The sequence below is a fragment of the Ranitomeya variabilis genome, chromosome 4 (assembly GCF_051348905.1).
Source record: "Ranitomeya variabilis isolate aRanVar5 chromosome 4, aRanVar5.hap1, whole genome shotgun sequence".
Taxonomy (NCBI): Eukaryota; Metazoa; Chordata; class Amphibia; order Anura; family Dendrobatidae; genus Ranitomeya; species Ranitomeya variabilis.
The window spans coordinates 232971736-232984655 of NC_135235.1; the positions used below are offsets into that span (position 1 = coordinate 232971736).

At 41.1% G+C, this 12920-nt stretch overlaps 1 protein-coding gene across 1 annotated transcript; it reads right to left on the bottom strand.

Annotated features, from left to right (window-relative positions):
* Nucleotides 1-303: 303 nt before the first annotated feature.
* On the bottom strand, nt 304-6997 carry LOC143768751 (IgGFc-binding protein-like). The gene is made up of 5 exons (XM_077257401.1): nt 5774-6997; nt 5657-5686; nt 3645-3696; nt 2537-2566; nt 304-665 (listed from the first exon to the last, which is right to left on the bottom strand). The coding sequence occupies exons 1-4, from the start codon at nt 6867-6869 to the stop codon at nt 2560-2562; spliced, it is 1185 nt and encodes a 394-aa protein (XP_077113516.1). The 5' UTR covers nt 6870-6997; the 3' UTR covers nt 304-665; nt 2537-2559.
* Between the last annotated feature and the right edge of the window lie 5923 nt (nt 6998-12920).

Below are 12920 nucleotides of genomic sequence, written 5' to 3' on the forward strand. Positions count from 1 at the left end.
CATCAGAGGCTATGTGGGGCTTATATTGTATGGGCTATGATGTGGGGGCTCCTACTGTATACAGTAGGCTGTGTGTGGGCTCTTACGGTATATAGGCGACTGTCTCTCATGTGACCCCTCAGGAAAATTCATTGCCCGCCCCTGCCCTTAGAGGTTCACAAATGGTAAGCGGCCCACACCCATGTTACTCTAATCTCCCCTCACCCGATGTTATTCCATGTTTAGCGCCTTGTACTACATGTATAGCGCAGTCCATTACTGCATCGCCTCCTAGTGGTGGAAGTAATTACTGCACACAACACAGCTGAGCTGAATGATTTATTATTGCATAAGCAGATTATAATATTTGCTGCATCCGTCACCGTACATTATAATAATTCTTTACTGTTAGTATTATCCTGGAAATGATAATCTCACTTCCAGGTCTAATCAGATGTTTGCATTAATCAATTTCACCTAATGAGTAATTATTGCAGATTTATAAAGAAAGAAAAGATGATTTATTATAAGACTTTTTTAAAGTAAATTTCTGTAAGTGAATATAGAAGACCCTCGGATTTCTGTGCACGCTGTTTGTTTCAGATGACAACTTTCCTCCATTATCTTGGTCTCTTCCAGGAATCACAGTATCTCAGAATATTAGATGTAATTTATCGGCACAGAACCTGCGGGACAGAGAAGGGGTTAATGATATGTAAGATATGCACAGACACAACTCATACATGTGCACAGTGACTTTTTGTGATGCATTTGTATAAACAACTAGATAATTTTTTCTTCATCTATTCTTAGTTATAACAACCATAACTTTTTCATACAAGCCTCACTACTATATAACGTATTTTTCTTTTTTTTTGCCAGACAAGATGCCGTGTTCTAGAGGTCATTTTGCCTGTAACTAGCTATTACATTTATAGTTATCTTTAATTTGCTTAATAAAAAGTAAAAAAAAAAAACAATCGCCATAAATAAACTATTTACTGTATTACACACTTTGCCATGCTGTACAATTATATAGAGATGCACCAGTATATAAAGATGAATATTTATGTACCAGTACAATATGCCTGTGAAGATGAAGATTACTGCTGAGATCCTTAGGCAGAAACAAACCTTCTACGATTAGTAAAGCAGCCTGTGGATCACTATTAGAGTTTCTGCCTGCCGTGCTGCAGCTTGTGAATTTGAATGTTTGGAAAAGAAGACAAAAGTTTGCCTGGTCATAAATAAGTGAAAATAACTCAGTCTTAAACTTTTACACATGGAGAACAATGATCTGTACAAAAGTTTGTTCCCAATCATTGTCCAACATACAGTAAATGTTTCTGAAGATACAACAACAGATAAGAGTTGATCGATTTGTCATTGATCGTATCCTTCATGATGACTTTAAATCAATAGATGGCAGCAGATCTCTACATGTAAAGAGGGGATGAGTAGCCAGTAAAAGGGTCAGATGCGTGGGGAAGGGGGTGACAAAAAAAGAAAGTCACATGATAGCAGTTGTGACGCCCGGGAGACCGAGGTACCCAGCACCAGATCAATGAGGTCTGTCTCTTAAGGGGGATGTCACTAGTGGCTTGACCCGGTGCTGTGGCCTCAGGCGATGCACAGTGTAAGGGATATCATGAAGGAACAGACACTTACTTGGTCAGCAGCAGGTCTTCTCAGCTGTGATGGCCCCGATCCTGGATTGACGGCTATTGTCCAAATGAAAGACTGAGGCGCTGAAACGTTTAACCAATTTACTTCAACAAAAAGGGATTTGCCACCAATACTGTCACCGGAGTCTGTATAAGAACCCTGAATTACTTTGACCCTGTCAGGATTTCCACCTCTTATTATGCGCAGTTTCTGTATGGCCCTGCTGCTGTTTGTGAACTGGCTGCCGACCCAATCTGTCTCTTCTGTGCTCTGGTTCGACGGGCAACCCGAGTCCCTTTTTGTCGGCTTACCCCCTCTGGGAGTACTGCTGAACTCTGTGTCTGTTGCTGCGTCTTACCCTGGTGAAGCTGATATCACCTCCCTTCCGGTTGCTGTATTATATATAATGAATATAGCCACGGATCCGGTATCCGTCTCTGCGCCTATTCTGGGTAGAGGTTATTACTACCCGGTTCTCACAATGTCCTTTTTCTCTATTCCTCTTTTCCTACTATCGGTATTACGGACCTATAATCCGTCATAGGGCTGTTAGGAGTTCAGTTATACGACCTCACACTTTCAGCTCCTCAACCCAACTGCCAATCTTTTTCTCAAACCAGAATAGATCAAGGGGAGTCTCTGGAGCTCCCCCTTCTGGCCGGAGATGGTAGTGCAGTCTTGCTATTTTAACATTTGTATTTTGTGTCAATAACTATTTTTGTGGCAAATACCCCTAGGGGCGCCACACAAACCAGAGACAATCTACTTGTTGTATCATAGCCTATGTACGGTGTAGTTGGTGCTAATATACAAGTTTGTTATTTTTTCATTATTTTGGGATATAAATATTTTTTGTTAGTTTGCACTATTATAAAGTGTAGATGTGATTTACCATTTTATTCAGGGATCAAACACTCAGGCGCTGGAAAAAAAAAAGTCAAAAATCGTCAAAAACAAGGAAAAAAAACACACAATATATATGAAGAATATGACATATACACCTTTCATACCCCAGCACCACTAACACATAGACCACATACATTGAGTACCAAAACGTTAGGAGACTGAAATGTCTTCTACAGATATGAGCCAATAAATTTGAGCGGAATTGATTTCTACTTAAATTTTTACAAAAATTCACATTTGTTGAAAAGTATTTTTTTTGGTAATTTGCTTCTGTATGGACTCAACGTGAACAAGATTTCTAAACCTGAGCCCTCAAGGCCTTGACATTTTGGTCCCATAATCTTTCACATGCTTGTGCAGAACACTTCCTTATCTAATCGAACCCGGAAGTCCTGGCCCAGTCTCATGAAATCGGGGATTTCAGTTCAAGTGGTGGCAATCTGAAGAGGTAGCAAGGACTGGAAGGGTGACAGTGAGGAGTGGAGAGGTGAGTGGTGAGGTGACAATAAGGATTTTCTTTATTTTTTAAATCTGGGGTCTGGAGATAGACCACACAGAATAACAAGGGACATTAAATTCGAACTTCCCGGGGCAAATCTGTGAGAACAGGCGAATTTGAGTTTTGCCTGATCCGCTCATCTCTAGTGTTGTGGGATGTTGTATGATGTTGGAGCTGAAGCCTCCACCATAATTATATTCTGACCAGGAATATTTGGATTTAGCGAACACCTTGTATTTTCGGACCAAATTTCAGCATCGTAGACGTCACTAATGCGAATGGCCATAACTTAGAGGGAATGTCCACCCTTAACACCATTTAGCTTTCAGACCCCACTTTCTGACGGATGTGAATTTCTGGGGGGCGCTCAAAGCCATGATTACTCTGTACACCAGAGGCTGTACAGCTGACATCTGCCCGGAAATATTGGGATTGACAATAATTACGATTAAAGCAGTTTAACCCCTTAAATGCCACAGTATTAACAATCTGCGAATCCAAACAGGGCACAGAGAGTTGAAGACCTGATTACATTTTACAAATATTAGATTTCTTTACAGAATACCATTACAATAATATAACATTGTAGACATACTTGTTTCCAACATCCCTGCGCTTCCTTTTCAAACCCAATGGTAGACCAAGTCCTAAAAAAAAAAATCAAAATTACAATTATCACCAAATTTATAATAATTTCAATTTCTCAGTACAACCAATATAATAAGAGGTTGGAATCTTTCGATTTTTCTTTTTCCTGCATTTATTGTGTGGACGATTAATTTTGTACGGTGTTACATTGGATTTTATGAATGTGGAAATACCAAACATCTCTTTTTTATTATAGATTTATTTTTATATATTGATTTTTCTCTTTCCTGCATTCACTCTAATTAATTTTGTTTTATTTTTTTTAAATGTATTCTATATTGTATGTATTTTATATTTTGATAGATTGGACTTTATTAATGCAGCTATAGCTAAAAAACATTTTGTAATTATTATTGTTTAATAGGAAAAAGGGGATAATTTAAAGTTCTATATCGTTAACATATTTTTCAATTATTTTTGAAACTTTTTTTAATATTATAATTTACTCCTTTATAATGACATAATCTGTGACATTTTGATCACTTCTTCTATATACCGATATGCCAAGGTATTGCAGAATATAGTTGATATGAAGGGTTTCCCAGGGGTAGAATGATGGTAGCAACAGGAACCTTCAGCTTGTCATCAGCTGCCATGACAGCCAATCGGCACCCTGCATTTTTGGCCTTGAGGCTCTTAAAAGTATGCATCCCTGCTACAGATGAGCACATATATTCAAGTAAAATTTAAAATTCGAGTAAAATTGAAATTTTGCAAAAATCCGCTTTTGCCAAAATACGTTGATCTGTACAAAGGAAAAGCTGATTGGTTTGTTATAGATTGTATCCTTCATGATGACTTTAAAATCATCAGATCTCTAAAGGCTGAGTCACACATAACGATATTGTTAACGATATCGTTGCAACGTCACGCTTTTGGTGACGTAGCAATGATCCCGCTAACGATCTCGTTATGTGTGACAGCGACCAACGATCAAGCCCCTGCTGGGAGATCGTTGGTCGATGGGAATGATCAGGACCTTTTTTTGGTCGCTGATCACCCGCTGTCATCGCTGGATCGGCGTGTGTGACGCCGATCCAGCGATGTGTTCACTTGTAACCAGGGTAAATATCGGGTTACTAAGCGCAGGGCCGCGCTTAGTAACCCGATATTTACCCTGGTTACCATTGTAAAAGTTAAAAAAAAAACAGTACATACTCACATTCTGATGTCTGTCACATCCCCCGGCGTCCACAGGGTTAAAACTGCTTTCGGCAAGAGCGCTGCTAATATGCACACGCTGCTGCCGTGAGCTTCCCTGCCCTGACTGTGTCAGCGCCGGCCATAAAGCAGAGCACAGCGGTGACATCACCGCTGTTACTGCCGGCACTGACACATTCAGTGCAGGGAAGCTCTCGGCAGCAGCACGTGCATATTAGCAGCGCTCTTGCCGAAAGCAGTTTTAACCCTGTGGACGCCGGCGGGGAACGTGACAGACATCAGAATGTGAGTATGTAGTGTTTTGGGGTTTTTTTACTTTTACAATGGTAACCAGGGTAAATATCGGGTTACTAAGCGCGGCCCTGCACTTAGTAACCCGATGTTTACCCTGGTTACCCGGGTGCTGCAGGGGGACTTCGGCATCATTGAAGACAGTTTCAACGATGCCAAAGTTGTTCCCCTGATCGTTGGTCACTGGAGAGAGCTGTCTGTGTGACAGCTCCCCAGCGACCACACAACGACTTACCAACGATCACGGCCAGGTCGTATCGCTGGTTATGATCCGTGGTAAGTCGTTTAGTGTAACTCCAGCTTAAGTGAAAGGAAGGAATGAGCTGTCGATAACAGAGTCAGATGTGTGGGGGAGGGGAACAAAGAGGAAGACAGTTGTTACATGATAGAAACTAGAGACAATCAACTCGTTGTATCGGAGCTCGTTATGGACCAATTGGTGATAATTTACAAGTATTTTTATTTTCACTTGTTCCTAATATTTCTCATTGTGTAGATGTGAATTACCATTTGATCCAATCAGTGAACACACCGGAGCTGGAAAGAAAAAGTCAAAAAAAGTCAAAACAAGTCCAAAAGCCAGACACAATAGATGAGATATACTGAAGAATATGACATACACACCTTGTATTCCCGCTGCCACTGTGCCATACGCCATGTCCCCTGAGTACCCAATAGTTACGAGACTGAAAGGTGCTATGGGATTTTGCATTGTGTTGGAACTGAAGCCTCCACCATAATTAATTTCTGACGAGACGTACTCAGTGTTCGGGATTGCCTTCCATTCTGCATTTTGTAGAGGTTTCCCATTAAATAAGAATCCAGATACACTTGAGGCCTTCGCTGTAATAATGGCCAAATTATTGTCAAATCCCTTCTGTCCAACGAGGCTGTAATTATGGAAGAACGATTCAGTATCTGGGATTTTGGTCAGGAAAGATCCAAAGGGTTTGCCTTCAAAATTGCCACTAAAGCCATAAAGAAAAACCTGAATATTCTCTGTGCTGTGGATGGATAAGGGTTTGGATGCAGAAACCTTCAACTGCATCGGTTTTCTTGCTTCTAGGATGGTCGTCAGCTTTTCTTCACCTGACTGGTACTCCAGATAAGTGGGTTTAGATGCCAAAACATGAACTTGGCTGTCACTAGATAAGAAGGACGGGACTGAGACAAAGTAGGACTTTCCCCAATTTTTTTCTGGTAGGAGCTGTTCATAAACAAGGCTGCAACCTCCAACACCAGGAACACATGAATGGCCAGATAGGACGGCTGCAGGATGTTGAGAGGTCACCGTGGTTCCGGAGAGGTCATCTGTACTCTGCAACTGCAGGAAGTGGAACGGCTCCAGATCCATGGTCATGGTGTCACCTTTATTATAATTCTTCCCGTTGTAATGTACAGTTCCACTGAGGGCAATGGTAAGTGTAGTTAAAATGCCCTTGGCAACAACAACAAATTGTGCATTGTGTTTTGAAGGTCCATCAGTCGGGGTGAATATAGTGTATTTAATTCCCCACTGGTCAACCGGGTAATGCAAAGCAACGTCTCCACTGGTTCCTTCAAAGATGGAGGACATCATGGTGATGTCATCATTGGCTTTAATGATCATGCTACTGGAAGATATCCCTGATCCCGTAGTCTGCTGGAGATTTGGGTACTCGAATATCACTGGTTCTCCTTTCTTAACTGTGACCTCCTTCTTGTTATCAGAATTATTCATGGTCGTGGATATCGAGGTGGAAGATGGACACCGTCTAGGAAGTATGAGTTTCAATGTAGCTTTTGCGCTGCCTTTTGCTGGCTGCAAAAACACGGTTTCAAATTTTATTCCATTTATGAAGATACTTTCTGTTGCTGTAAATGAAACTTACAGTTAGATTTACAGTTCAGGTCCTTTTTTATAGATTGTTTTTAATCTAAATTGAAGCACAGAAGGTCTGACAACACAGACTTTACTAATCCGAAAGGAAATACCTTAGAGGGAATGTCCACCCAAAACACATTTGTGACATAAAGTTGACATGTTACTAGTCATACAAGTGCCAGAAGTTATCAAAGATAACTCTGAGCAAGACAGTCTGACCCTTTACAGGCATGGTGAAGGCTATCCTCAACCAGGCCTGAATGAACGTTAATGACCAACCAATGTTTGTTGTTGTTGTTGTTGTTGTTTTTTCATTTTTTTTTGCCTTTTTTCTCTTCAGCAGGAGTATTATGTAAATATTTTCATTGATGTGGCTACATGGGAGACATTTTTATTACAAAACTAAACTTTTAAGGACTTACATATTTGCCCCTGTACTGCCGTTCCATTGAATCCCACCAGTAGACCCGATCCTGGAGAATAAATAGTACAAATTGCTTCATCTTCCCCAAAGTCTTCAGTTTTACTGATAAACTAACAATAGGCAAATATGCATGATTACAGAATAAAAGTTTTATTTTAAGCAGGTTTAATGTCTTGGACTCCAAATTAGATGGTTGGAAAATAGATAGGTATGAAAATAATAGGTGAAAAATAGATGGAAAAATAAAGCAAATATTAATGAAATTTTCTTCTCTATATTTCGGACTCACAATGAAATACATTGAATGTTAGTTACCTGTATTTATGGTCACTCCAACATTACCTCCATCCAGTCACAGACAATTTTTGCTGTTTTATTATATTTTCTTCTCCCCTAACTTTTCTATTTATCCGTCCCCATATCTGTGTCAGAACTTGTATATGATGTTTCCTAGTCTGGAAAAACCTCTGTGTGAATGAGAACAAATGCTTCCTATGTTTTCTTTTTAACATTCGGTTCTGCATCCACACCTAACTTTCCATGACGAGTGGTCGGTGGGTTTTTCTGGTTTGTACTTTTGTGTAAAAAATACAGCGTCTTACAGTTTCAGCAAAGTGTATGGGATTCTCTGAATCTCTCACCCTCTGTTCTTTTTGCCATGCTTAAACTGATCTGTGATGTGTCTTTGCCCTTTCCCGGCACCTGCGCACTGCGGTACTTTGCTCAGCCCTCAACAGGACAGAAAGGTGCGTCTGCGCAGGATCGCGGTGCTGAGGAAATGCATCATCCACACGAAGCAAGCAGGAGGGCGGCATCACAACAAGATGGGAGGTGCTGGACCAAGAAAAGCGACACCCATCATACCGGACCGCCCCGCAGGTGAGTATAATAAAAGTTATTTTTCTTCTCTTACAGGTCGAGTTGGGGCAGATATACAGCATTATAGAATACTGTATATCAGCCCTGAAAGGTGATGGCTGTATCTCTTATCGACCAAAGCTTGTGACAGGTTCCCTTTAAATGTGATGAGGAAAATTAGAAAACACATCTGCATTTCCATTGCACTTCAATAGCGGGGGATGCAGGAGGATTATTCACCGACACAAAGGTATGTTGTTTTTTTAATGCAATAAAGTGGTATTTAATCTGGTTGGCTTTTGGCTGTAGACATGGCTGGGTGATGGCTGTAGACATGGCTGGGTAATGGCTGTAGACATGGCTGGATGATGGATGTAGACATGGCTGGGTAATGGCTGTAGACATGGCTGGGTAATGGCTGTAGACATGGCTGGATGATGGCTGTAGGCATGGGTGGATGATGGCTGTAGACATGGCTGGGTAATGGCTGTAGACATGGCTGGATAATGACTGTAGACATGGGTGGATGATGGCTGTAGGCATGGCTGGGTAATGGCTGTAGACATGGCTGGGTAATGGCTGTAGACATGGCTGGATGATGGCTGTAGGCATGGGTGGATGATGGCAGTAGACATGGCTGGGTAATGGCTGTAGACATGGCTGGGTAATGACTGTAGACATGGGTGGATGATGGATGTAGACATGGCTGGGTAATGGCTGTAGACATGGCTGAGTAATGGCTGTAGACATGGCTGAGTAATAGCTGTAGACATGGGTGGATAGATGGCTGTAGAAATGGGTGGATGATGGCTATTGACAAGGCTGGGTAATAGCTGTTGACATGCCTTGATGATGGCTGTATACATGGCTGGTTAATGGCTGTACAGTTTGCTGGGTAATGGCTGTAGACAGGGCTGGGTAATGGCTGTAGCCATGGGTGGGTGATTGCTATTCATATGGCTGGGTAATAGCTGGAAACATGGGTGGGGGATGGCTATACACATGGCTGGGTAATGGCTGGAGACATGGGTGGGTGATGGCTGGAGACATTGGTGGGTGATGGCTGTAGACAGGGTTGGTTAATAGTTATAGACATGCCTGGGTGATGGCTACAGATATGGTTGAGTGATGACTGTAGAAATGGGTGGAAGATGGGACATGGCTATAGTTAATGTTTTATTTCTCTCCTAATATGGGACGATTGCCATCAACCTAATAGGAGATTTCCTTTTCATGAACATTGTAGGGTGATATGTAGGATTTGAAGAACCTGTGTCTACACAGTAGAATTTTACAAGTTTCCAAATAGTGTCTTGTAATATGCCTCCACACCACATGGTGCGCTGTTAATAAGAATATGACCAGTACACTGAACAGATCAGTGGTACAGATGAATAATATTTCTCTAACAAACTGTCTAGTGGTAGAAACAATCATTACATGAAATTAGAAATTGGAATAAAAGTAACATCTATATTATCCTGGATAACTAGAGAGTTTGCTCAGTTTCATGTTAGGAATACAGCTGTGTAATTTATAGAGAATTGATTAAATGCCATTTTAGGTCTTACCACAAAGTAATACAGTCCACAGGCGAAATTTCTTAAGTGATAGAGACTCCATATCTGAAACAGAAGAGAAAAAAGAAACAATATACAGATATTTCCTTCCGTTCGTTCGCTCTTGGCTCTATCACAAGATGTCGGTGTTGGTATGGCCAGATGTCACCACTCAGTGGTCATGATCTGCTCCGCAGGTTTTCGGCGTCATTACCCTGAACCCCAGAATTCTTGGCAAACATCCTTACTGTGTGCTGGGTACTAAAAAGAGTCATGACTTTAAGTGGGTACAGAGGAGGCTCCACTAACGTGAACAGGCACTAAGGAGACATCACTACTGTAGGAGGACAGTAAGGAGACACCACTACTGTAGGAGGACACTAAGGAGACATCACTACTGTAGGAGAGCACTATGAAGACATCACTACAGTAGGAGAGCACTATGAAGACACATCTAACGGATGCACGTCTACATCGGCAGAGCCGCCGAGCTCAGCGATTGGCTGTAGCACTGTAAACATGATACAGTGGGGCAAAAAAGTATTTAGTCAGTCAGCAATAGTGCAAGTTCCACCACTTAAAAAGATGAGAGGCGTCTGTAATTTACATCATAGGTAGACCTCAACTATGGGAGACAAACTGAGAAAAAAAAATCCAGAAAATCACAATGTCTGATTTTTTATCATTTTATTTGCATTTTATGGTGGAAAATAAGTATTTGGTCAGAAACAAAATTTCATCTCAATACTTTGTAATCTATACTTTGTTGGCAATGACAGAGGTCAAACGTTTTCTGTAAGTCTTCACAAGGTTGTCACACACTGTTGTTGGTATGTTGGCCCATTCCTCCATGCAGATCTCCTCTAGAGCAGTGATGTTTTTGGCTTTTCGCTTGGCAACACGGACTTTCAACTCCCTCCAAAGGTTTTCTATAGGGTTGAGATCTGGAGACTGGCTAGGCCACTCCAGGACCTTGAAATGCTTCTTACGAAGCCACTCCTTCGTTGCCCTGGCGGTGTGCTTTGGATCATTGTCATGTTGAAAGACCCAGCCACGTTTCATCTTCAATGCCCTTGCTGATGGAAGGAGGTTTGCACTCAAAATCTCACGAAACATGGCCCCATTCATTCTTTCATGTACCCAGATCAGTCGTCCTGGCCCCTTTGCAGAGAAACAGCCCCAAAGCATGATGTTTCCACCACCATGCTTTACAGTAGGTATGGTGTTTGATGGATGCAACTCAGTATTCTTTTTCCTCCAAACACGACAAGTTGTGTTTCTACCAAACAGTTCCAGTTTGGTTTCATCAGACCATAGGACATTCTCCCAATACTCCTCTGGATCATCCAAATGCTCTCTAGCAAACTTCAGACGGGCCCGGACATGTACTGGCTTAAGCAGTGGGACACGTCTGGCACTGCAGGATCTGAGTCCATGGTGGCGTAGTGTGTTACTTATGGTAGGCCTTGTTACATTGGTCCCAGCTCTCTGCAGTTCATTCACTAGGTCCCCCCGCGTGGTTCTGTTATTTTTGCTCACCGTTCTTGTGATCATTCTGACCCCACGGGGTGGGATTTTGCGTGGAGCCCCAGATCGAGGGAGATTATCAGTGGTCTTGTATGTCTTCCATTTTCTAATTATTGCTCCCACTGTTGATTTCTTCACTCCAAGCTGGTTGGCTATTGCAGATTCAGTCTTCCCAGCCTGGTGCAGGGCTACAATTTTGTTTCTGGTGTCCTTTGACAGCTCTTTGGTCTTCACCATAGTGGAGTTTGGAGTCAGACTGTTTGAGGGTGTGCACAGGTGTCTTTTTATACTGATAACAAGTTTAAACAGGTGCCATTACTACAGGTAATGAGTGGAGGAAAGAGGAGACTCTTAAAGAAGAAGTTACAGGTCTGTGAGAGCCAGAAATCTTGATTGTTTGTTTTTGACCAAATACTTATTTTCCACCATAAAATGCAAATAAAATGATTAAAAAACAGACAATGTGATTTTCTGGATTTTTATTTCTCAGTTTGTCTCCCATAGTTGAGGTCTACCTATGATGTAAATTACAGACGCCTCTCATCTTTTTAAGTGGTGGAACTTGCACTATTGCTGACTGACTAAATACTTTTTTGCCCCACTGTATCAGCTCTAAACCCGAATAAAAAAGACCGGGGCAGCGGTGGTGACTCGGGGAGGGTGGGTAATACTTGGGGTGTTTCTTATCGCTACACTATAGAAGAAAGTTTTCTGAAAATAACCCCTTTCATTAAGAACGCATTCACACCCTGACTATCTAGAACAAACCTTCTACTTACTTACATGCAATGTTATATTATATCAGTGTGTTTTACCTTAATCCATATTATTCTTTAATTTAATATATTTTTATGGACATTAAATATAATTCTAATGTTATAATATTTAAAATTATTTCCAATAATATTTTTTTTTCATTACGTGCCATTTCTAATTTTAGGAAAATTTGAAAAATTTTAAAATACAAGTATTTTTTTAGATCTATATCTGTGTAGTGAGTGTGATGGGTAATGGGAAAGCTTACCGGCTCCTCTAGTGCTCCGGTCTGTGACTACCCAGGATGGGGCAGTATTTATACCGGGTCCTGGACTCTCTAATAACATTAATTTACATAACTTACAAAAGTTTCCTTGTCCAGTGACCCTCCCCTCACAATGGTACAAGACACACATGTATTCAGCTCATTGAGGTGACCCTGGAAGAAAACCAAACTGTCAAATTAAAGCAAATTACATCTTTGATGGATTGTTCATCACTAGGCGCCTCCTTATCGACAATGGATTTAGGAAGTCTACACACCCCAATTAAATGCCTAATTACGTCTTGTAAAAAGAATTCCACCAAGAGGAATCATTTCTACCTTAATGTTACACATAATCTTTAAAATTCAATCTTTTTTGTTGGAAAAATACAAATAAATAATAAAGCAAAATAATGCATTTGTACAAACCTGCACATCTAATACTGTGTAGAAGCCCCCTTATCTGCGAGTATTCAGTCTTTTGGGGTCTAGGTTTATCAGCACTGCACATGTAGAAT